The sequence below is a fragment of the Sturnira hondurensis genome, unplaced genomic scaffold, assembly GCF_014824575.4.
Source record: "Sturnira hondurensis isolate 20B ecotype Veracruz unplaced genomic scaffold, ASM1482457v3 Scaffold0002270, whole genome shotgun sequence".
In the NCBI taxonomy this organism is placed as follows: Eukaryota; Metazoa; Chordata; class Mammalia; order Chiroptera; family Phyllostomidae; genus Sturnira; species Sturnira hondurensis.
The window spans coordinates 831-27,771 of record NW_028074901.1 but is presented as its reverse complement, the minus strand read 5'-3'; the positions used below and the strand labels follow the sequence as shown (position 1 = coordinate 27,771).

Genomic DNA, 26,941 nt, shown 5'->3' with positions numbered 1-26,941 from the left:
ACCCTGTACCTATACCCCCCACCAATATCTACGGTAGTTTTGTCAAAAATAAGGAATTGATACATTGTTGACATGTTAACCAAACCCAAAACTATATTTTGAGTTTCCCCAATTTTTCTATTAATGTCCACATTCTGTTCCAGGATTCAATTGCATTTCATTTGTCATGTTTCCAAGATCTCCTCTGGACTGTGACAGTTTGTCAAACTTTATTTTTCATTATTTTGTCTGTCTTGAGGAGTACTGTTCAAGTATCCTTTAGAATGTTTACTAGTCTATACTTGTTTTTTTGTGATTAGATGAGGGTTATAGGTTTTTGAAATCATATATATATATATATACACACACACACATATATATATATATATATACATACACACACACACACACACTAGAGGCGAAGTACCCTTCTTGTCACATGATACCTGGAGTACATTAAATCTGCATGATATCGTGATGATGTGAACTTTCATCACTCGATTAAGGTAGTTTTGGCCAGGTTTCTCTATTGTAGAATACTGTTTTCACGTGTATTCTCTCTCCCATGCCCTGGAGACCACCAATCTAGTTTTTTTCTCAGTGGATTTGCCTGTTCTGGACATTTCACAAAGATTTTTCTGGACATTTTGTAAAACTGGAGTCTTACAATATCTGCCTTCTTTCACTTAGCATGATGTTTTAAAATTTTCAAGGTTTATCCATAGCGTAGCACCAATAAGTACTTTATATTTTTACACGCACATGAACACACAATATTAATTCAAGTTAATGTTTGAATTAAACAATGAGATAGATCTGATTGTGTTATTATATAAAATAATGACAAATTTCCATAGTGCAGCGAATCATTTCAGTCAGGCTTGAATTTTGAAACAGGAGATCTCTAAGCCTCTTTTCTAAATCCCTTTCCTTCTGCTCCCTAGAGCCTCATGGGTGTATTTTCCCTGTGCATTCTCTGAAACGATTTCCAAATATAGCTATTAAACCCTGTCACTTCATTTACATATCATTTGAATGAGTTTATCCAAAAAAAATATTTTTAAGATAAAACTATTTTAAACATGTACAAAATTTTAATGTTGGGAAATGTTACATATAATTCTATTTAAGTAAACAAAATATGGATAATATTTTACTTTTTATTGACCCATTTATTAATGAGTAGATTTACCTTTAGTCTTGTTTTCTACTTCTCCCTCAGATAGCCTTACTAAGGATAGGGCTCCCTCTCCTTCCATTGTCATGTTAATAAATAGTGCTTTTGAAGTTAAATTATAAAAAGCAGTGTACATTCCTAAGCAAAATACAACCAGAAGAAAGAAGTATATATTGAAAAGTAAAAGTTCCCTTCCTTCCTGTCCCACTCTTGTTTTCATGTAGGTCCTTGTGCAATTTTTTGTGCTTATGTAAGCGTGCATTTTGTTATTTTTACATAGATATAATTGATATAAAACATATTAGTTTCAGGTATGGAACTTAATGATTTGATATTTGTATATATTGCAAAACGATCACGAGAGTAAGTGTAATTAACATGCATCACTACACATAGTTAGATTTTTTTTTCATGATGAGTAGTTTTAAGATTTACTCTCGTGGAGGGTATAAGGGGACTAGTTGATAATGGAAAAGTACAGTGAAGATTCAGTTTTAAAGATTTACTTTCAGTAACTTTCAAATGTATAATATAGCATTGTTGACTACAGTTACAGTGCTATACAGCCCATCTCCAGGATTTATTTATTAAGGGGAAAATTATACCTTTTGACTACTTGCACCCATAATCCCCCCTTCTTGCCCCCATCTCTGGCAACCACCAGTCCTCTGTAACTATGAGTTTGGTTTTGCTTTTTTAGATTTCACTTAATTGAGTTCAGTCACCATTTTATCTTTCTTTGTCTCACTGTTTCATTTGGCATAATGCCCTCAGGGTATACTACCATGTTTTCCCAAATAGTAGGATCTTTTCTTTTTTTATGGCCGAATAATATTTTATTGTACATATGCACCACATTTTCTCTCTCCATTCATTCATCAGTAGGCACTAAGGTTATTTCCATGTCTTGGCTATTGTAAGTAACGCTGTAAGGATCATGGGAGTACAAATGTCTCTTTCAGATAATGATTTCCTTTGAATATTCACTGAAAAGTAGAATTGCTGGGTCATGATGTAGTTCTGTTTTTAATTTCTTTTTGAGTAACCTCCATACTGTTTTCCTTAAAGGCTATGCCAATTTACATTTTTACCAAATTGCACAAGGGTTCCCTTCTATCCATATTCTTCCCAGAACTAGTTATCTGATAATAGCCATGCTAATGTGTGAAGTAACATGTCATTGTGGTTTTGATTTGTATTTTCACAACTATTAGTATATTGAGGACCTTTTTGTGTGCCTCTTAGACATTTGTATGTCTCCTTTGTAAAAATGTCTATTAAGATCCTCTTCCCATCTCTTAATCACACTGGGTATTTTTTTTTTTACTAGCACGTATTTTATGTTGCAATGTTTGGAGGTTATTAAGGATCGCCTGGGGGTTCAATAATTTACTAGGACTCACAGAACTCAAGGGAAGCTGTTATACTCATGGTCATGGTTTATTACAGTAAAAGGTTACAAATTAAAATGAGCAATAGGAAAAATCACATAGTGCACGGCTCAAGGGAGTTCCAATGCTGATCTGTCAGTGGGATTATGCAGACACTGCTTACTTCTCTCAGTAATGATGTGTGGCAATGTACACGGAATATTGCCAAACAGTCATGCTCGTCTGAGCCTTGGTGTCTAGATTCTGGACTTAATCATCTGGACATAGTTGACCACTCACATGGGTGATTTTAGTCTCTAGCCCCTACAGAGGTCAAGAAGATGCTGCATTGCCTGAATATGCTATCTTTGCCACCTGTGCCATAAGTCATATTGTTAGTATAGACTATCTGCTCTGTCCTGAGCCATGGGTTCCCCCATCTCCCACAAGCAAAGCTCAGCTGAGCTCCACCTTCTGTCACTGTACCCTGACCTGTTACTTGAAATTGGTGTGTGATGCCTAAGAGGTTAGTGACTGCTGTCCCAAGCTCTTCACATACTTTCAAGGTTCGTACCTAGACATCTGCATCATTAATTTTAGTTCTGCATCATTCATTATACCATAGGCTTATTAAACCCCCTTCCACAAGCTTTTAGGTTGTTTTCAGTTTGCTACATTAACAGTGCTTCAGAGAATGTATGTCTTTGAGTACTTGTGAAAGTACGTCCTTAGGATAAATTCCTACACATTGAAATACGGATTAAAGGGTGCAAACATTTACACTTTAACAGATTTAGGTTAACTTAAGACTTCCCACAAAGAGTGCATGAGAATACCTGTTTCACTACACCCTGATGAATACTTGAGCATTATTAGATGGGGGAAATAATTTAAATTAGAATTCCTAAACCCCGGGCCACAGACTGGTACTAGTTCATGGCCTGTTGGGAGCTGGGCCACTCAGCAAGAGGTAAACAGCAATTGAGGGACGCTTCCCTGATATTGCCACCTGAGCTACACGTTTTTCCCTCCCTCCGTGCACCACCCCCACCCTCAGCCATGGAAGAATTGATTGCACAAAATTAGCCTCTGGTGCCAAAAAATTTCTGGACGGCTGATTTAAATCACTTGTATATAAGTATTTTTGGGGGGATAGGGGTTCGGATTCAAAAGAAACATGTAGTCTTTTAATACAAAGCTAGCTACGGACTTCCGGCCAAGGTAGAGGCGTAGGTGGAAACACTGTACCTCCTCACACAACCAGGTTTAAAGACAACAAAGTTTTAGTAACAAAAACACAGCCAAAACACAGAAAATTAAATTGTATGGAAATATGACAACGAACCATTCAGCCGGACCAGTAGGAGCAGCGGAGCCAGCAGCTGGTGGAGCGGGGTCTCCCAGGAAAGATCCTTTGGTACTGACCTAGGACTGTAGGCGGTGGTTGTCGGATCCCAGGCTTGGGGTGGCAAACACGCAGACCCAGTGAGGGTGCAAGGCGGCTGGCTGACTTCAGTCACACATTTGTGTGCAGATAAACCAGGCAGAGGAGCGAGCTGTGATACAGACCACGCAGGCTAGGGCTCCAGCGACGGGAATTAAAGCCTAAAAGCACCAATTGGAAAATCTTTCAGGATTGAGGTGCTGGGAGAAGCTCCCAGGCTCACAGTTTGTTGAAGAGACCCACAGGGTCCTGGAGGGTGCACAGGCCCACACACCTGGGAGCTGGCACCAGGGGGGCCTGGTTTGCTTGCAGGAAGCAGTAGAGGGGACCGAAATCAGAGAGCAGAACAAACGCCATTGCCCCTCTCTGACCCCGCCCCCACATACAGCGTCATAACCCAGCGACAGTGGTTGCTCCACCCTGGTGAACACCTAAAGCTCCGCCCCTCACATTACAGGTTCGAACAGGCCAAAACATTATGGTTTCTGAAGAACAGCTCAAAGCCCCAGAGCCAATTCTTCTAAGCAACCGAGAGATAGGCAACCTATTGGATGCACAGTTCAAAACTGGTGATCAGGATGCTCACAGAACTGGTTGATTTTAGTCACAAATTAGAGGAACAAAGGAATGCTAAACTAATTGAAATCAAGGGAAATGCACAGGAAACCAATAGTGATGGAAAGGAAACTGGGACTCAAATCAAAGGAATGGACCAGAAGGAAGAACAAAACATCCAACCAGAAAGGAACGAAGAAACGAGAATTCAAAAAAAATGAGGAGAGGCTTAGGAACCTCCAGGACATCTTTAAACATTCCAACATACAAATTATAGGGGTACCAGAAGGGGAAAAGTAACAGCCACGCGTGGAACACTTATTTGAACAAATAATAAAGGAGAATTTCCCCAGTCTGGCAAAGGAAATAGACTTCCAGGAAGTCCAGGAAGCTCAGAGAGTCCCAAAGAAGTTGGACCCAAGGAGGAACACACCAAGGCACATCATAATTACATTCACCAAGATTCAAATGAAGGAGAGAATCCTAGAAGCAGCAAGAGATAAAGGGGACAGTCACCTACAGAGGAGTACCCATCAGACTGTCAGCAGATTTTTTTAAAAGAGACCTTACAGGCAAGAAGGGGCTGGAAAGAAGTATTCCAAGTCATGAAATCCAAGGACCTCCATCCAAGATTGCTCTATCCAGCAAAGCTTTCATTTAGAATGGAAGGGCAGATAAAGTGCTTCTCAGAGAAGGTCAAGTTCAAGGAGTTCATCATCACCAAGCCCTTATTATATGAAATGTTAAAGGGACTCATCTAAGAAAAAGAAGATAAAACATATGAGCAGTGAAAGGACAGCAAACTCACAGTTATTAACAACCACACCTAAAACAAAAGCAAACTAAAAGGACAGCTAGATCAGGAGTGGAACCATAGAAATGGAGATCATATGGAGGGTTATCAACAGGGGAGTGGGAGGAGGAGAAGGGAAGAAGGTACAGAGAATAAGTAGCATAGACGATACGTAGAGAATAGATGGGGATGGCAAGAATAATATGGGAAATATAGAATCTAAAGAACTTGTGATACGTGGATATAAACACAAGGGCGGGGAATGGGGGAGGGGGTGTGCAGGGTGGAGGGGAATGAAGGGGAGGAAATGGGACAACTGTAATGACATAATAAAATATTTAAGAAATACAAACCTAGCTACAGATTTTAGCTGCTGAAACTATCAGTTAAAAGCACATTTTTCCTACTTGTGTAGCTGTATCTGAATACTAAATAATTTAATCAATCATACTGAAGCAGTTACTTTTCAAATCATGTGGAAGGTGGGTTTTCTGTTATGCCTAACAGATGGAAACTGCTATAATTTCAAATCAGTCTTTAAATGATATTAGTGTATGTTAACCAACAAGGAAATTTTGTATGTGGAGTACTTTGTCAAACAATACATGTGTTATTTTATTTCTTTTTAAAATATTTTATTTATTTTTAGAGAGCAGGGAAGGGAGAGAGAGAGGGAAAGAAACATCAGTGTGTGGTTGGCTCTCGAGCATCCCCTACTGGGGACCTGGCTCAGAACCCAGGCATGTGCCCTGACTGGGAATCAGACTGGCGAACATTTGGTTTGTAGGTCCGCAGTCAATCCACTGAACTACACCAGCCAGGGCACATGTGTTATTTTAATAAGATAAAGTTATATATATTTTTCACAAGAGTCATTCAACTGAGATATCTCTTATAACTTATAAAGTCTTCTCCCCCACCCCTCATACCAACGTAACAATCAGTTTAGCTGTCTTTATCAGTTCAATTTCCCCCCAGCAGTGAGTATTATTTGGCGTAAGTTAAATGGGAAATACTGTGTGATCTATAATGATTTGTATATTATTTCTTAGAATGTAACTTGAAATTTGTCTTTATGTATATATATGCATTTCTCTTATCCTAAGGTGGTAGTTTTTACTTGATATACTAGTACTGAAGTGCTAGTACATCTAATAGATACTCTTTTTCATTTATAAAAGATATTTGTTTTTTCAAATACTTCAAATATGTTGGTAGGATCTTTTCACCCATGTGATTATTCTTGTCTATTTTTGAGTAACATCTACAGTAGTACTTTAATACTGTACCACTGGGATATAATTAACACTAGTTTCTGCTTCATGGAGCTAATATAGCAGCAGGTAAAATATGACTATTTTCACTTAAAATTTTTTAAAAATTATTTATTTACTTATTTTTTAGACAGCAGGGAGGGGACAGAGAAGGAGAGAAACATCAATGTGAGAGAGAAACATTGATCTGTTGCCTCTTATTTGCTCCCTACCAGGGAATGAACTTACAACCCAGGCAGGTGCAGTGAGAGGGAGTTGAACCAGAGACCTTTAGCTTTGCGCAGTGATGCCCAACTGACTGAGACACTCTTACCAGGGCTAAAATATGACTCTTCTTACAAGAATGTTGTTTATCTTCCCACACAAGCAGCAGTATAAAAGGATTAACTTTATTTACTTAAATTGGTTACATTTTGACATTTGTTATATGTATTAATTAAGTGTTGTTTTTCTCTACATTTTTATAGGCCCTGACTTTGTTGTTTGTGATGAAGGCCATATTCTAAAAAATGAAGCATCTGCTGTTTCAAAAGCTATGAATTCTATTCGCTCAAGGAGGAGGATTATTTTAACAGGAACACCACTTCAAAATAATCTGATTGAGTGTGAGTTGATATGTGCTGTTTTGCTGTAGACTACCATGTTGGCTTTGCCACCTTGCCATACGCCTGTGTTCTATTTAGAGTAGTCTCTGACCATGATCTGTGTAAACCCAGCTTACCCTGCTGTGAAAGAATACCTTACATTTCAAGTGGAATTCTTTGTAAATAAGAATGATAAACTACAGTTAAGAGGTGTGTCATTGTGTTCAAATACATAGAATTTGAAGTGTGTCAGAAAGCATCAGAAGTCTTCATGATTGCCTTAAAGCAGAAATGCATTTATGAGTGTTCAGGAGATTTTGTAACAGAATATATCTAGTTTGGGGGTAGATACTGGTAGGCTGGGAATATAAGACAGAAAACTGTACTTGAATAAGAATTAAATAAAAATTTTAAAAAAAGAAAAGAAATACCAGGTGTGAATATTTCAGGAAGGTGGACGTAGGCAGGGAGAGCAGTGTAGAATCCATGTCAGGACAGAGTTTGTGGAGGTGGAGGACAGATGATGTGAACCCAGGGAATTTGAGTTGTGAATGTTCCTCATTTGAATTTGTGCACTAGTGCCACTGAACAAGGGACATGAGTTATTCAGCAAATTACAAATCAAAATTTCCTATTATAGCCTGTTATAGGAGCTTTTTGTTATTTTTATATTTCCTTTTATTTAGTGTATTTATAGTGATTTAACTGTTTTTTATTTGTAATGCTGTTTATTATTTCGCTTCAGCCTATATATTCTTTATTTTTTATCTGTTCTTGTTTTTCTCTTTTCTGTTACCCCACTTACAGAAATGCTATTTCTTATTGTGGTCTTTTTCATATAGGGTAACTGATAATTCTCTTAAGGACTTCTGGAACCAAATCAGTAATGTGTAATTTGATATAGTAGCTCATTCCATAATTTTATTGTTTTACTTCAGTATCTGTTTTTTTTCACAGACCATTTTTCCTGACTATAAAAATCATGGTTAAAATTATGATACTTGTTTTATACTTCATATCTATTATAAAGAATACTGGGTTAGAATAAAAAGTTCTTATGTATTTTTGAAACATTTATGTCTAGAATTTATTGGTTTTAATTTGAATTTCTTGTCCTGGTATGTAATCCAGTCCTAGATCAGACTTGTAACCAATGTTTAATCTACACTTGTTTTGGTGTTCTCTTTTGTAGATTAATTCTAATGCTTTCCATGGCATTCATTTCTTTGTTCTTTTTTTTTTTGACATGAGCATCTTATCAGAGATTTTTTCCTGAATCCTTTTTTGCTATTTTTGTTTTTAATCAATATTATCTTCTCTCTTAGATCATTGCATGGTTAACTTTATCAAGGAAAATTTGCTTGGATCCATTAAGGAGTTCAGGAATCGATTTATTAATCCAATCCAAAATGGTCAGTGTGCAGATTCTACCATGGTAGATGTCAGAGTAATGAAAAAACGTGCTCACATTCTCTATGAGATGTTAGCTGGATGTGTTCAGGTACAAATACATTTCATAGTAATAAAATATTGTTGCTTCATTATATTGCAATCCAAAAATGTTTTCTGAATTTACACTTTGTGTTTTCTTCCTACTTTTTCAGTATGTAGTTTCACAGTTAAATCTCTTTGCATTGTTTTTAAAAGTTTAGAAAACATTTATTTAAAAAAATTTTCATCGATAAGTTTAGAACATAATTCATTTGCCAAGTGTGTGGCTTCATATTTTAATACGTAAGTGTTCAGATTACTCAGTCTTAAGATAGGTAATGTGTAAATGGAACACAACTATTATGATTAAGAAATTTCTGTGCTTAAAAAGGTTGTAGGATAGGCAGTTATGACCTGTAAGAGGTGGCATTGGTAACATAATCCTGTAGAAACAGTCTTATTATTATCAAGTACAAACGAAAACCTGAATTGTCTAGTAGTGTTGTTTATATACCCATTTTCAGTGAACCTTTATTAATGAGTAGATAAGTATGTTGACAGTGAGCCAGCAGTTAGTGGGTCTCAAGATCTATAGTTTTACTTCCAACACTAAATACTAATGGTAGCCAAAAACATAGAGCAAATGAGACAGGCTGTACTTCTACCTGAATATACTGCTGTCATATAAGGCATAGTCATCCTGTTTGTTCAGGTTGGCCACAGGTACTAGCAAGTACTTGGTTTGTTTTGCTGCTACTACCTAGGCAGTGATTTTTCTGTTTCAGGTAGTCATTTGTGTCTTACACATCAGTGTTCTTTCCTATTTCTATAATTATGGTTTTAAGAGTGCTGGTATGTGGCTTGGTTTCTCAGTTGGGCAAAGCTTCCCCCTGAAGTTCTGTGTTATATCCTCTGGCACATTGGCACATCTTACACATAGAGCAACTCAGTGCACCTGACTTCCATTCATCAGTTTCACTATATGATTAAAGCAAGTCTCTTTGCTATCAGTGCCTAGTACATCCACTACCCACCTTTTCTCTTTTCCCTTTGATTATATATAGAGGAGACCATTTGGAAACCTAAATTAGTCACTTAGTAATATGGCCACTTCAATTTAAAACCTATGTTGCAGTATCTGTTTACCAGTGCATCATATTGTGTAGTCATGAATTACATTAACTGCAGTCAGACAGGGATCATTGTTTGATTAAAGAGGGTAAATATGTTTAAGAAGGTGTTTTCTTGTATGTTTGGTAATTTGTTTATCTCTATCTTTCAGTTGCAGGTAATGATAATTCCTAGGTCAGTTGATTCCTGTCATATTAGGTGAACTAACTTGCATTCTCTTTCTTGTTAATTACAGAGGAAAGATTATACAGCATTAACAAAGTTCTTGCCTCCAAAACATGAATATGTGTTAGCTGTGAGAATGACTCCTATTCAGTGCAAGCTCTATCAGTACTACCTAGATCACTTAACAGGTAACAAATACACTTATTTTATTGTTTTTATCTTCTCCAAAAATATGTTCTTTTTCTGTGGAATGCTACCTTGGTAATTTTAGCATGTCAGTTGTGCTTTATCAGTTTTGCACTTGAATAAAATGGGTGTGCTTTGTAAAAGCACACAATATTTCTAATCAAGAAACACTAATGTTGGCCCTGGCTGGTGTAGCTCCGTGGATTGAGCGCGGGCCTGCGAATCACAAGAAACACTAATGTTGTCAAAATAAAATTCAGGAATACACTGGTGAAAACCATATATATGAATAAAGACTTCATTTATCCTTTTATTTCAGGGAAATTATAAATATAAGTATATTAATAAAAGATAAAATTTCAGTGTATTAAAAATATCAACCACATTAATAATGAAAGACATAGAAATCAAATCCATGAAATCATTTCTCAGTTCTCAAATTGAGGAATGTTAAAGGGAAAAGCAAAATACAAGGCAGATTGTATACGATGCTCCCGATATTATAATAAAATTATACATAAATGCCTAAAATACACCAAAATGTTAACAGAGACTGTTTTCTGGATAGTTTCATGATGATGAACTTTCAATATATTTATTATTATTTTCTATAGGTTTTTGTGCAAGTACAATGAATAGGTATTGTTTTATCATCAATAAATGTGTGTGTATGTCTGTGTGTGTCTTTGGCTGTGTGCTCAAGGTTGTCAATGTTCACAGAACAGAATTTCTTCTCTGTCTTAGAGTGGGATTTCCTGTTTGTCACTTGATTCTGATACCATTCCCCAAGTGATGTGTCGGGTTAGAGGATAAAGTCTAGAAGGTTCCCTTTAGCCACTGTAGATACAATAATTGATCAAAAAGTAATGGAAGGTAGAAGTGTGCACACGTATTAAAATGGTAGTTTATATTATAACACTAGTTAAAGTGATGCTCTTTGTAACAGTAGTATATTTTACAGAGGACAACTTCTTTGCTTTGGGGAAAAATAGGATTTGAATGTTAGTATTTTATAGAACTGCTTTTTTGCTATATTACAAAAATAGAATTTTCTTGTTGACTTTAGAAGAAAATAACTTCTAATAAAGAATGTGTTTTTATTTGTATGTCAGTCAGAAACTGTAAGATTTATTATACCATCCTGTTTTGAATGACAATAATTATAGACATAATTAAGTAACCAAATATAGACATCCTAATGAGACAGTTACTTTGTAGTTTAAGAAAGAGGGATGTTCAGACCTCCCTTTCATTGACCTCTGAATAATAAAGGGTGCTAAATTTGATCATTTAATTTAATACATTTTCCATTAAAAAAGTTTTTAGGGTGTAGCTCAGTGGATTGAGCGCGGACCTGCGAACCAGAGTATCGCGGTTCGATTCCCAGTCAGGGCACATGCCTGGGTTGCAGGCCAGTTCCCTGCAGGTCAACTCCCAGCAGGGGACGCATGAAAGGCAACCATACATTGATGTTTCTCTCCCTCTCTCCTTCCCTTCCCCTCTAAAGATAAATAAATAAAATATTAAAAAAAAGTTTTTAGGGAAAGTGCTAGGTATCTTATTTTCAAATATTAGAGAATCAGTGTTCTTCAATAACCAATAGCAAAATGTTAATAGGTCTTACATAGATGTTAAAGTGTACTTTTTTGAAAGCAATGCAGTATTTAAGGATTAAGGTGGCCCAATTCTTTGTGACTTTAATTGATGGAAATAAATATCTAAAGCACTAATTACCAAAGCTTTGAAGATACAATTTTTAAGTTGTGATTTGGTGCCATAAATCTTTCAGTTAAGAAAAGGTCTGGGGCTTCCCCCTGACTAAATATGATGTTTTATTTCCTTCAAGTATAATAACCTGAATTAATAGCCCCTTTGGGAAAACTCCATAAAGGGTCAAATAAGTTATATTCTCACTACAAACCATTATAGTATTAGTCCCGAAATGGTCCTCACCTGTCTCACTTGGATTTAAAATGTTTGGTGTTTTATCTGTTATATATTCTAAAAAATCTTTTGTTTCTATAGTTGACTCTTTTTAGACTCTACTTAGTTTTAAGAAGTTCACTTAAATTTTGCTTTTTAATACTGGCAAAAGTTTGGTGTTAATTTCAGTAGTGATAATTTGTATTATTTACAGAATTAATGTCTAAGGGAATGACTTTTAATGAATTTCAAGGAAGTGAAAATCTATGCATTATTTTAAAGCATGCAAAAATGGAGCATGCTTTAAAATCATGAAATCACAATTCACTGAATGGGAGAAAATATTTGCAAATCATGTATCTGATAAGGGATTAATATCCAGGATATGTAAATAACTCCTGCAGCTCAACAACAAAAATCCCAAGCAATCCAATGAAAAAATGGGCAAAGGACTTCAGTACACATATTTCTAAAGAAGATATATGAATGTCCAATAAGATGCTCTACATCCTCACTAGTTATTAGGAAAAGACAATTCAAGACCATGAGATACATATCACACCTGATAGGATAACTACTATAAAAGAAAAAGAACCTGGCTGGTGTAGCTCAGTGGATTGAGCACAGGCCTGTGAACCAGAGGATCACAGTTCGATTCCCAGTCAGGGCACATGCCTGGGTTGCAGGCCAGTTCCCTGCAGGCCAACTCCCAGCAGGGGACGCACGAAAGGCAACCACACACTGATGTCTCTCTCTCCCTCTCTCCTTCCCCTCTAAAGATAAATAAATAAATAATTAATTTTAAAAAAAGAAAAAGAAGGAATGAGTATAAAGGACCTATGGATAAGGACAGTGGTGGGGAGGATTGGATATGGGAAGCCAGGGTGAGAAGGGCAGGGGAGAGCAATGGGGGAAAATTAGGGACAACTGTAATTGAACAACAGTATAAATTTTTATTAAGAAAGAGTAAAACAACAGGTATTGGCATGGATGTGGAAAAATTAGAACCCTGGTGCATTGCTCAGTGGGAATGTAAAATGGTGAAGCTGCTGTGGATGAAGTAGCGTGGCAGTTGCTCCAAGTTGAGCATAGATTCACCGTATGATCCAGCGAATTCCATATCTGGATATATACCCAAAATAATTGAAAGCAGGAATTCAGACAGATACTTGCACACTCAGGTTTACATAGCAGCATTATTCATAATAGCCAAAAAGAAGGTCAAAGAAACCTAACTGTCTGTCAGTAGTTGAATAGATGAACAGAATGTGATGTGTGTGTGATGTGTACACAGAAACATATACACAGTGGAATGCTGCGTATATTAGCTGAGGAAGTGTCATATATATGTCCTTTACTATCTTGAGGTACTTTCCTTTTATATCCATTTTATTGAGTGTGTTAATCACAAGTGGATGTTGTATCATATCAAATACTTTTTTTTTGCATCTACTGAGTTAATCATGTGGTATTTGTCCTTTATTCTGTGTACATGATGTATTACTGCCAAAGGAGTTCATGACTCAGATTAAGTTAAAACCCCTATTTTTAGAAACACCTTGGTTGAAATATAGAATTCTGATGTCTTAACATTAACTGTTTTTTGTTTGATCAGGTGTAGGTAATAGCAGTGAAGGTGGAAGAGGAAAGGCAGGTGCAAAACTTTTCCAAGACTTTCAGATGTTAAGTAGGATCTGGACTCATCCCTGGTGTTTGCAGTTGGACTACATTAGTAAAGAAAATAAGGTAAATCAAGTAAAGGGTCTCTGTTGGAAGCAGAATAATTTTAGAAAAAAAGTTGATCTATGTAAACTTAATGTATATTTGAATTTTCTTTTGCTTTGTGGTATAGTAATTCAGCCCATTTTATTTCCAATTAATTTCTGTATGTTTGAATGTGTTATGATTATGGAATGAGTGCTAAATGTTAATCTTTACATCTTTCATAACCACAGTAAAATGATCAAACCTAAGAAATGAACATTGTGTGAATACTGGTAACTAAACAACAGACTTTAATAGGATTTTCTTAAGTTGTGTACTTTTTCTTTTTTATCATCACTCTAAGACCTCACATTTATCATATTTTGCCATGTATAATGCACAGTGTTTATGCCCAAATTTTTTGAGGGCAAAACAAGGATGTGCATTATACATGGGTAGTACTAATTCAGTATCTATGTAAATGTTTTTAATTTTTTAATATATGCGTATGTGTTAAAAGTGTAACTCTAGAAAACAATAACGATATCTGTACACAAAATAATGCCCTTTATAGTACAAAAACCAAGTAGCTATAAATAAATAAATAAATAAATAAATAAATAAATAATTGAATTAAAAATTAAAACAGAAGAGGACTTCTGCCAAGATGGAGGCATAGGTGGAAACACTGTGCCTTCTCCCACAACCAAGTTTGAATACAACAACGGTTTGGAGAAACAAAGACACAACCAAAGGACAGAAAATTGAATTATACGGAAGTCCGACTACATGTAACCCTTCAACGGGGACGGTAAGAGGGGCGGAGCCAGCAGCGAGCAGGGTCGGGCAGGACAGGGCCCCCGACCCAGGCGCACAGGCAGACGGGAACCAGCTGGGGTGCGGGGCACACTGACCGTGGGTGCACATTCGCGCACAGTGAGACAGACCACGCAGGCCCCAGGGGGCGAGGGCTGACGGCGGTGGCACACTCGCATGCAGTGGGATGAAATGCGTGGGCCCAGTGATGGCAGCAACTGCGGCACCGGTGAGGGCCGTGGCGGCAGGCGGTGGACAGGACGCCATAGTCCCTCTTTGACCCCGCCCCCACATACAGGGTCACAACCCAGCGACTTAGTTGCCCTGTTCTAGTGAACACTTTAGGGCTCTGATCCTGCTATGGAACAGGCACGAACAACCCGAAAGATGGCACAAGAAAAACTCAAAGTCCCAGAGCCAATAACTCTAAGCGACCGAGAAATTGCCAGCCTCTCAGAAGCACAATTCAAGACACTGTTTATCAGGATGCTCACAGAACTGGTTGATTATAGTCACAAATTAGAGGAACAAAGTTACAAATTAGAGGAACGTGTGAGGGCTGGACTGATTGAAATGAAGGGAGATGCACAGGAAACCAATAGTGATGGAAAGGAAACGGGGACACAAATCAATGGAATGGACCAGAAGGAAGAACAAAACATCCCACCAGAAAGGAATGAAGAAATGAGAATTCAAAAAAATGAGGAGAGGCTTAGGAACCTCCAGGACATCTTTAAACGTTCCAACATCCGAATTATAGGGGTACCAGAAGGGGGAAAGAAACAGCCACGAGTGGAAAACGTATTTGAACAAATAATAAAGGAGAACTTCCCCAGTCTGGCAAAGGAAATAGACTTCCAGGAAATCCAGGAAGCTCAGAGAGTCCCAAANTAGATAGGGGGGAGGATGAGAATAGTGGGGGAAATATAGAATCCAAAGAACTTGAGACACGTGGTTATAAACTAAGGGGGGGAGAATGGTGGGGGAGGGAGGGTGTGGGGGGAGGGGATTGAAGGGGGGGAATAGAACAACTGTAATGGTATAATCAATAAAATATATTAAAAAAAATTAAAACAGAAGATTTCTTCCCTGAAAGTTTGGGCCAAAAATGGGGGTTCTCATTATACCCAGCAGAATACAGTAGTAGTCATATTTGTTTTGTTACGTTTGTTATTCTAGTGAGAGTTCCTCCGCTCTGCTCTGTCTCATGGCAAATAACTTACTTTTAAGAAATAAACAAGTATCATTATAATTTCTAATGTAAGTTGAAATAAACTATTAAAACGTTCATCACTTTTTTCTCTAGGGATATTTTGATGAAGACAGTATGGATGAATTTATAGCTTCAGATTCTGACGAAACATCCATGACTTTGAGCTCTGATGATTACACAAAGTAAGTGGAATGTTTTTGTGCCCTGTGTTGACACATTAAAACTCCCTACTTGCTGATTTTCCTGAAAATTGGCATGTGTATCTTTACAATGCTCTTCTAATACTTTGAATTTGTTCTTTATTTTAGAAAGAAGAAAACAAAGGGGAAAAAAGGGAAAAAAGATAGTAGCTCAAGTGGAAGTGGTAGTGACAATGATGTTGAAGTTATTAAAGTCTGGAATTCAAGATCTCGAGGAGGCGGTGAAGGAAACGTGGATGAAACAGGAAACAATCCCTCAGTTTCTTTAAAGACGGAAGAAAGTAAGTGTAATGAATGTTGTCTTTCTCATGGAACATTATTCAGGAATATAACTATCATGTCATTACATTTTCAATTATTAATTATTCTCTCTCACCCTGGCTGGTGTGGTTAAGTGGGTTGAGTGCTGGCCTGTGAGGTTAGCCTGTGAACTGAAAGGTCGGTTGCCAGTTCGATTCCCAGTCAGGGCACATGCCTGGGTTGCAGGCCAGGTCCCCAGTGGGGGTGCATGAGAGGTAACCAATTGATGTTTCTCCTCACATCATGTTTCTCTTCCCCTCTTTCTCCCTCCTTTCCCTTCTTTCTAAAAATAAATAAAATCTTAAAAAAATTTTTCTCTGCTTGGCTCAAAGGAATATCTTTCCTAAATTGGAAAGCATGTAAGATAATCAGGTACACATGATAATAATAAAGGCCTGGTGGCTGTTTAATTTTAAGCAAGCATTTGTGCTCTCTGGTGTTTTCAGAGAAAGATAAAAAGGAAAAAGTAATGTTTATTTACATGTAAACTCTGTATTTTATTTCATGTGTTAGCTAGCTTAATTCTTTTTTTAAATATTTTATTTATTTATCTTTAGAGGGGAAGGGAAGGAGAGAGGGAGAGAAACATCAATGTATGGTTGCCCCTCGTGCATCCCCTGTGGAGAACTGGCCCGCAACCCAGGCATGTGCCCTGACTGGGAATCGAACTGAGATCGTGTGGTTCGCTGGCCGGAGCTCAATCCACTGAGCTATACCAGCCAGGGCGCTAACTTACTTCTTGATCAGCCTTGGTGGAATTCAGACCAACATACATTCAATCTCAAAGCCACAATAGTTATTCTCTTAACAATACATAAATAACTAGAATTTCAGGGAATCGAGTATTATTCTAATTAATTTCATATAGTGCAACTATTTTTAGTGGTTTAGTCTTTTTACTTTGTAATTCTCATCTACTTTAGGTTTCCTCTGTATCATGAGTGAGAGAAAACATGTCTTCAAAATAAAGTATACTGTTTGTACAGACAGTCTAGGTACAGTGTGCCCCTCTTATCATGGAAAGTTTTATGTCACTATGGGGAACTGTTTACCATTCAGGTTCCCAGACAACAGCCAAGGGCCAACCTTAAAAGGAGGCTTTTGTAAGATGAAATTTTAGTTTACTATCTTTAAGGATAATAAAGCATAAACAGAACTTCACTGGGCAGAGAGGAGAAGAAAATAAAATACATAAAAGGGTAGGTATGGAATCTTGCCAATGTGTGAAATGTTTAGGCAGTAGTTCTTTGTGGTTTCAGTATAAATGCTTAATCGGCTTTCTAAATGTGATGAAAATCACTAGGACCCAGATACAAAGAGGGAGCTGATAAATAGTTAACTCAGTAAGGTGTATGATGGGGATATGGTAGTCTTGAGACTAGCAATTTTCATTGTTACCTACCAGGGATAGGATACTAGACCTTGAACCACTTAAAAGATGGAGAGTTCTTAGAACCCAGATTAAAGCTGAATCTCTTGGAAGGGTACATATTTCATGGAAGAAGATAGAAAAAATTGCTCTTCAATTCAGGGAAAAGACAAGACAGCTTGTGTTTTAGCCCTGGGCTCTGGCTTGGGAATAATAGTTTCCTTGGACTCGTAATCATGGGCTGGCCCTCACATAGTTTATGGTTTGAAGTTGCATTACTCACATAGTCTGAAAATCTCAGGCTAAAATACTGACCTCAAAAGTAATTCTGGATTGGTAATCCCCGGGAGTGCTTGGCGGAAACAGATGCAAGATCACTATGGAGATGAATGACCTCAACCTGAGCTACATAGGATTCTCCAGTATTACAGCTACACTGAGAGTGAAATGACGATTAAAAAAATACAATACAGGGTCTGGCAGAAGTAAGGCCTGGTTAAGTGTGGTTGGTAGGGTAAAAATATGGGTGTAATAATTTGCAGTTTAATTTGAACATTTCACCGAAAATGTCATATGGCATGCTTGAGTGTGCTATTGTTATGTCACAGAATTACATGGTTATGATTTTGTGATTAAAAAAAAGTGTTATTTGCACCAGACCCTGTATGTTTGAGGAAACAATTAACCTTAGGCAAAGATAGCAACAAAGTAAGTTAGCAGTCAACTTGAAGAAAGTTAACACATAAAAGAAACAGTAGGATTCAATTTTCAAGAACCATAGATAACAGAATTATTTTATAGAGACTATGAAGTAAGCATTTTTAAAGCGATACTTTTAAAATTATAAAAATAACTTTATGCTGGGCAATTTAAAACTTAGATGAAGCAGAGAACATTCTAAAAAATGTAACAGCATTGAATGTTCATTGCAGTTATTTCCAGTAGCCGAAAATTAGAAAGAACCTAAATGTCTGGGAACAGGAGAATTAACAAATGGCAGTATATTTATGTAGTAGAGTGCTACATGATAGAATGATTGAATAGGTCTTACTTTGAAAAATGAAAAGCTATATTGAGTTAATAAGTTGCAGAATGGTAAAACTGTATGATATAGTAAGTCCTCACTTAACATTGTCAGTGGTTTTGCAACTTCAAGCATAACCATGTATAATGAAGCCAGTTTTACCATAGGCTAATTGGTGTTAACAAGCACTGAGTTCCTGTGGTATCTCACTAATGTTATACCAAAACAGCTTTGAACAAAAGAATATTATTTGAGGACCTGCTGTAATTTAAAACCATAAAAGATAATGTACAGCTTAGAGATACACATACAGTGACAATATAAAAATGTACACAGAAATAATAAATATATAATTTAAGGTTTTAGTTACCTCTCCAGAGGAACGGAGAGGAAGACAAAAGTGGTTGGGTAAACGTCACATATTAGGCTTCCAAGTGCATCAGAAGCAGATTTAACAAGTCTTTAAATTCAGTAAAAGTGGGATGTGGAAATACAGCTGTTCATTATATTCTGTATACATCTCCGGAGATGTAAAATACTTTTTCATAAAAATATAAAGTAATTCAAATTAAAAAGCAACTGAGAGAAGGTACAAAAATAGGCTAAACCTGTACATTTCTCCTTTTGAATTGACTTGTTTATGTTTAGATCTATAACATTATTTTTTTCATTTTCTTCTTCCACCTTTTATATAATCAAAGTTTGGTGAAAATAATAAAAACATTTAATATGATATGGTGATTCTGGGATCAGTATTTGTTTTAGTTTTCCAGAACTCTAGAAGCACACTGCAGTGTTTCCTGCCCATGCCCCTGAGATCTTTTCTCTCTTGATGCCTCCGTCAGCCAGCCTCCCCTCTCTTTTTTCCTTTCCTTCATTTTTCTACATCTCTCTTTGGATCTTTCTGTCCTAGTATCTGTGTTTTGGGGGTTATTATGTCTCAGGTCTGGGGGACTCTGCCTCTCAGAATCTCTGTATTTCTCTGCCCCCTACCTAAAGCCTTTCTCTGACAATATAGAGAGGGCGTGCTCATTCTCTCTCTCTCTCTCTCTCTCTCTCACTCACTCACTCTCCCTCCCTCCCCCTTCCTCCCTCCCTCCCTCCCTCCCTCCCTCCCTCCCCCCCTCTCTCCCTCTCTCTCTCTCCTGTGGGGACCTTTTTTTCTCTGTGGGCAGGGGCGTGCATGTGCATCCCTGTGTTTTACTCTCATCCCCCAAATCCCTATCTAGTGTCTTTCTCACTCTCTCCTTAGGTTGGTCTATACCTATCTCTCTTGGTCTCTTTCTTAATCCTCCTCTTGGGGTCTTTTAGTTTCCTTCCTTATTTACCTACTTATTTATGTTTCATTTATTTTATTTAGGTAAAGCTACTTCCTCTTCTAATCCAAGCAGTCCAGCTCCAGACTGGTACAAAGATTTTGTTACAGATGCTGATGCTGAGATTTTAGAGCATTCTGGCAAAATGGTACTTCTCTTTGAAATTCTTCGAATGGCAGAGGAAATTGGGGATAAAGTGTAAGTTCTTTCCTATTTTATTATACAAATGAACTTTTTGATAACTCTTCTATTATATAAACAATTTATTTGAAGAAATATGTTTTCTTTTCTTTCTTTCTGAAGATGTCATTACTTTGGTTAGTGTAGTGATAGACAACTATCTTCCTTGTTAGCCACTGGTTCTAAGTGCATATTCTGGTTATTTCTTTAGTGCTGTTTTGTTCCTGCTGGCTATTGCACCCTGGATTTCTTTCCTTGAGCCAAGCCTGTAGTTGATATCAATGTTTTACCATCTTCAAACTCATTTTTCAATCCATGGAGCCCAGCTTTTACTCTTTCACTTTCCTGAGCTTTTTCCCACCTCAGGTCCCTTAATTACCTTGTAATCTCCAAATCTAGTGGACATCTCTCAGACTTTATTTTATTTCACCTCACTGGCTATTCTCTTTATCATCTCTCCCTTGTTTTCTGTTCCTGTTTGTTTCACTTACAGATTTGTGCCCCCATTTTCTTCCCTGCATTCCCCAGCCTCCAGTCCCATACTTTAAATTAGTAGTTAACAGTATACTTTTATAATGTTGAACCAGGCTTATTGTTTGTTGGGACATTATTGTTATAATGTCCCAACATCTTATCACAAAATATTTTTTTAAAAGAATGATTCTGGAAGTGGATTGAAAGAGGAGTAGCTTTTCTTTTTTTATTTTTATTTTTTTTAAGATTTTATTTATCTATCTTTAGAGGGGAAGGGAAGGAGAGAGGGAGAGAAACATCAATGTATGGTTGCCTTTCATGCGTCCCCTGCTGGGAGTTGGCCTGCAGGGAACTGGCCTGCAACCCAGGCATGTGCCCTGACTGAGAATCGAACCGCGATCGTCTGAGTCGCAGGCCCGCACTCAATCCACTGAGCTACATCAGCCAGGGCATCACAAAATATTTAAAAATATATCTGTATGCTTTTAACAACAATTTAACGTAAGGCTAAAAAATCGGTCATCTTTGGCATTAGTCAAAGATGACTCCCAGGCTTCTAGCCTAATTGGCTGGTAGATGATAGTGTTATTTACTTAACATGGACAATATTAGGGAACAGTTAAGTTCACTACAGATAGTAAAGCATACTAAGCTTTAACATACTAAGCATACTGGAGAGATAGCGTATCCAGTCATGCTCTGGATATGTTATGTTTGAGTAGCCTGTTAGATATCCAGGAGAGATGTGAAGGAGAAAGTAGATATTTGAGTTCGGAGTTTCTGAAAGGTAAGGAGAGATTGTTGCTGTAGACATGCTCATGCTTTTTTCTACTGTCAACTTCTATAGTTTAAAATTATTTTTTTATTTGGGTACCATATAAGAACTTCAAGAGTGTAGAAGAGATTTTGAGGTCTTTTAGTTTCCTAACCAATGCAAGACTCTGTCTACCATATTAATCATATATTTTCCTACCTCTCCTATGATAGAAGAGTTGCCATCTCATAAGGATACCTGTAGTTGAATTCTTCAGGTGGTTAGAAAATGTGTCTTTTACTTTGTACACTATTTCTATAGCTGTTTCCATTCTGGTCTAAAATAGAATATATCTCCTGCTTTTTTTACGCTGTTACTAATGATCATTTTAGTTAAAAACCCAACTGATGGATGTTATTAAGTGTTAAGAGTATAAAACTAGGTATTTCTAGAATTGTGATTACCACTATTCCTTATCTAACATTTCATTATGAAAAGTTTCAAACAATGAAAAATGGAAATACTTTTATAGTGAATACCTATATACCTGTCACCTAGAATCAATACTGTATTCTATATTGACTATATTTTCTTTATTTCATATCTATTTATGCATCCATCGATCTTGTTTTCCTGATGCCTTTTAAAGTAGGTTGCAAACATCACTACTTCTATTTCATTTGTTTTATCTTTAAAGAGTAGGTCTATCACTCTTCTCATTTTTAGCTTCTCCTCTCAGTTCATTGATTTTTGTGTGGTATGATTTCAGTCCTGACCACATGGTCTTGAATATACTTCAGATTTTAATACCCATCTCAAAATGTCATTGCGGTAAACAAAACACTCCAGCTGAGATTTTATTAACACAGAGCTTTTAGTAATGCTGGCTCTTGTTAATTCTGGACTCTATACACCCCTTCAAAGAATCATATAGAGCGGTTTTCCAATTTGGGGGAAGGAAGAAATTTTACTCTACCCTTCTAGGTTCTTTTACCTGGTCTAATAAGAAAATCAACATGAGACAGATTCAGAGAAAATAACCAAATTTAATCACATATGTACATATGGGAACCCCACATATATCACAGTATGAGAGATTACACATATAAGAGAGGTTCAGAGACAGGAAGATGATGTGAGCTATCTGTGATATTCTGAGCTTAAGCTATATGGTAAAATGCCCTGAGGATTCAGAAGGGAAGATGAAAATTTGCAGGATAAGAACAGTGTTTAGTAAAAAAGTTATTTCTGATAACAGTTTCTCTTCGAACTTTCAGGGTCTCAATTACCTTCACCTCAAAATAATCCACATGTCAAAGTAGCACATCTTGGAGATACCTGTTTTGATCCCTGTTACAACCTCTAAATAACACTGTTGATTGATGTTGAAATCTGTGGTCCACAAAGATACTTTTTTAAAAAAGTGCTATTAAATCAGATTCCCCTATTTTGTGTTTGTGAAGTTTTATCTTTTGATCCAAATACTTGGGGGGTACGGCAAGATAGAGATACAATTTTTTTGTATAGAAAATAATACAATAATTAGCCCTGGCTGGTGGAGCTCAGTGGATTGAGTGCTGTTCTGTGAACCAAAGGGCCAAGGGTCTCTGGTTTGATTCCCAGTCAGGGTACATGCCTGGGTTGCCAGCCAGGTCCCCAGTAGGGAGTTTGCAAGAGGCAATTGCACATTGATGTGTCCCTCCCTCTTTCTCCCTCTCTTCTCCTCTCTAAAGCTAAATAAATACAATCTTTAAAAAAAGAAAATGATACAATAATTAATAAATAATAATAGAGGAATAAAGTCTGTGTTGAGCATACTCACAACTATAACCTTTTGCCACACCCTGTAAAAACTTGGTATCTCCACAGGGTGAGAAATAAATAAATTTCAGTGATTTTAGCTAGTGATATATTGATAAATGGTTAACAGCTGGCTCTTCAAATGAATAAATGAATATATATATATATATATATATATATTAGATAAAGAGATACAAGAAAGGAAAGTCTAATTTGTAACATTTACTGATTTCTACGGTATAAATGCTCCAACCATGGCCAATTCAACTTCCCAACGTGATGTCAGAGGTGAAGAGAGATGTTAACAATCTACTTTCTTCTTTCAAGCTATTTAAGAGCCAACTCTAGTACACCACTGATTTCAGCTGAGCCCTTCTGATTAATTTTTATTTCATTTAAATGTTAAATCTGATTTAATCTTTATCTCCAGATTTTTGATATGTGTGAATTTGATGAGCATTGTCTTTATATTTTCACATGGGTCATTTAATAAATAAAGCCAAAATAGTTTACATAAGTAGAAAAATTATTACTAATCATAACAGTAGTTCTTCGTGTTATCTGCAACTACAAAAGGTTTACATATATTAACCATTAGTTTATAGGCACTTGGTCTTAATAACACTACCTTTTTCATAGTGAGACTTGCCTTAGTTCAGTGGTTCTCAGAACCAACCTTAATACTGACTCAAGTCAATTGTTTCCCCAAATAGTAGCCCAAAATTCAGAGTAATTCCCATTAAATAATTAGTGTTTCTAAGAATTTAAGTTTCCCAATTATATGAAGTGTTTAAAAACTTAATTTGTAGTTCAGGGAGCATTGACTCAATACATTTTTTGATTCTGGGAAAGATTACCAGTCTACTGAAGGATGAGACAAGGTGTAGCCCTGATCATTAACACTGAGCACCAGGAGTACATTCATGTATCTCCCAGTACTTCAGGAATAGCAGCTGGTAGGCACTAGACTCCCACAGTGCAGAGTTGGGTAAGCCATGCAGTAGTCAATCCATGTGTTGTTAACTCCCAATAGCTGTTTCACAGTTCAAGTTGTTTTAGGTCTACTGAAGCTGAAGACATCTAGTAGTGAAAGTGAAAGATCTTTTGGAGTCATAGCACCTCTCTGTTCTACATTACAGCTTTCAGAACCAAAGGGGGAAAAAAACATGCTTGCCACAGGTGCCTATTTCCTTGTATACAGACCTACTTTGTTTGCATATATAAGGGAGAGAACAAATTCTCTTACATTCTTTCTAGAATTTTTTATTCACTTCCAGGTATGTAATTATGTCCACTTCTCATCAACTGGGTAGATCAGAGCATCGGTTTGCAAAGTGTTTGTTAGAGCTTTGTAAGTTGATGACCTAGAGCAGAGGGTGAGGAGCCATTCATACCTTTTCTCCTCCTTCAAAGCCTAAAACACCTTGCTTTTATGTTATTTTTTATTTTAACCTTACATAAGACATTATGTGAACAAATAGTTTTCATGGTTAAAAAGGAGTTAAAGAACCACTGGGGATAGAGAGTCGAGAATCCACAGACACATTTGAAATAGAATGGCAAAGTATTTAGAACGCGTACAGTCTAAAATTACTCGGATACTTTTAGTGAGAAGACTTTTTTCCTCATATTCTGTAAGCTGTGTGTTTTGCAGAGTAAAAGTTCTTGATTTTGGTGAAGTCCAGTTTATCACCTTTTACTTTATAGATTATAGTTTTGGTGTCATGTCTAAGAATTGTCTAACCTCAAGTTATGAAGATTCTATTCTGTGTTTTTGTAAACATTCTGTAGTTTTATATTTTACATTTAGATGTATGTTCCATTTGAGTTCATTTTTATAAAAAGTATGAGGTTTAGGCCAAAGTTCATTTATTTGAATATGGATGTTCAATTTTGCTAAGAGCATGGAATTGCCTTTACCTCTTTGTCGAAAAACCAATGAACTGCACTATGTGGCTCTCTACGTGGACACTTTGTACTTGTTCCATTGACTTGTGCTTGTCTCTGCATCAGTACTACACTGTCTTCATTACTCCAGCTTTGGACGTGTTGAAATCCTGTAGTTATATCTCCACGTTTTCTCCTTCAAATTTGTTTTGGTTACTCTCTATGCTTGGCATTCCTATACATACTTTAAAATCAGCTTGTTAATTTCTACCAAAAAAAACACCCCTTTTAGGGTTTTCATTAATATTGTGTCAAATTCTTGTATCAGTTTGGGAAGAAGTGATTACTATATAAATCTTCTAATCTAAGAATACTCATTTGTTTTTTTAGACTTGTTTTCAGCCAGTCTCTCATATCTCTGGACTTGATTGAAGATTTTCTTGAATTGGCTAGTAGGGAGAAGACGGAAGATAAAGATAAACCTCTTATTTATAAAGGTGAGTTACAAACATTTCTGTATTATAAGTTTTAAGACATTCATTTATATATCTTGTATAAACATCTTAACAATAAAAGAAAAAATACTACCCAGATGTGCAACCCTAATATCTTCATGTTTTTTTCCACTTTATTTTTATCCTTATTGATATAATTATGGTCTTTGTTGTTGCAATTTTAGCATAAATTTAAATGCTCTATTAAAATGTAATTCACAGAAAATATAATTGAACCATTTAAAATGTACAATACAATGGTTTTTATTATTTACAGAGTTGTGCAACTATTGCCACAGTCAATTTGTTAAAATTTTAATCACCACCGAAGAAACCCTGCACCTTTAAGCTGTGACTCTTCTGCCTCCCCTTCCACTCCTTCCATACCTAAGCAGTCACTAATATACTTTCTGATTCTTTAGATTGACTTGTTCTGGATCTTGCTTCCTCCCCCCTTTTTTATTATAGTGATCCTATTGGTATTTCATTGTGATTTTGATTTGTATTTCCTTAATGACTAATAATGCTTATCATCGTTTCCCGTGATTGTTTGCCGTTTGTATATCTTCTTTCGAAAAGATACTTATTCAGGTCCTTTGTCAGTTTTTGAATAAGATTATTTGTCTTTTTTATCTGTTATAGGTTATTATTAGTTTTGGTCATTTTCTGCATCTGACCAGTGTCTTGCCATATATATGATTTGTAAATATCTCATTCTGTGTGTTGTCTTTTCACTTTCTTGATAATGTCCTTTGAAACACAGAAGTTTTTCATTTTGATGAAGTCCAATTATCTCTTTTTTGTTTCTTGTGCTTTTGTGTCCTATCTAACAAACCATAGTGAAATGCAAGTTCATGAAGATTAACCCCTGTATATTCTCTAAAGAATTATATAGTTTTCACTATTTACATTTAATTTCTTAATCCATTCTGAGTTAATTCTTGTATATGGTTTAAAAAACCGGTCTAGTTTCACTTTTTTCCATGTATCTGTTCAGTTTTCCCAACAGCATTTATTGAAGAGACTATCTTTAGGCCATTTTATATTCTTACCTCCTTCATCATATTTTAATTGACCATATAGACATGAGTTTATTTCTGAGCTCTATCTGTTTCATCTATCTATGTGCCTGTTTTTATGCCAGGACTCTGGTGTTGATTACTGTAGTCTCGTAGTACACTTTGATATCAGGTAGCATAATACCTCCAATATTGTTCTTTTTCAAGATTGCTTTGGCTGTTTGTGATCTTTTATGGTGCCATATGCATTTTTAGGATTATTTGATCTAATCTTATGAAAAATCTCATTGGTGTTTTGAGAGGAATTGCACAGAATGTGTAGATTGCTTAGGGTAGTATGGGCATTTTAACAATGTCACTTCTTCCTATTCATGAGCAT

At 36.4% G+C, this 26,941-nt stretch overlaps 1 protein-coding gene across 1 annotated transcript in view; it reads left to right on the top strand.

The window, feature by feature from the left end:
* Positions 1-25,546, top strand: part of LOC118982820 (transcriptional regulator ATRX-like) — a gene marked incomplete at its 3' end in the record, with an annotated part of 144,896 nt that extends 119,350 nt beyond the window's left edge. The window contains exons 21-28 of the mRNA XM_037039990.1: positions 7,060-7,197; positions 8,502-8,677; positions 9,974-10,091; positions 13,628-13,758; positions 15,839-15,927; positions 16,054-16,226; positions 19,999-20,152; positions 25,440-25,546. Coding sequence (XP_036895885.1) covers positions 7,060-7,197; positions 8,502-8,677; positions 9,974-10,091; positions 13,628-13,758; positions 15,839-15,927; positions 16,054-16,226; positions 19,999-20,152; positions 25,440-25,546 — 1,086 coding nt within the window. The remainder of the gene's footprint in view (positions 1-7,059; positions 7,198-8,501; positions 8,678-9,973; positions 10,092-13,627; positions 13,759-15,838; positions 15,928-16,053; positions 16,227-19,998; positions 20,153-25,439) is intronic.
* Positions 25,547-26,941: the final 1,395 nt, after the last annotated feature.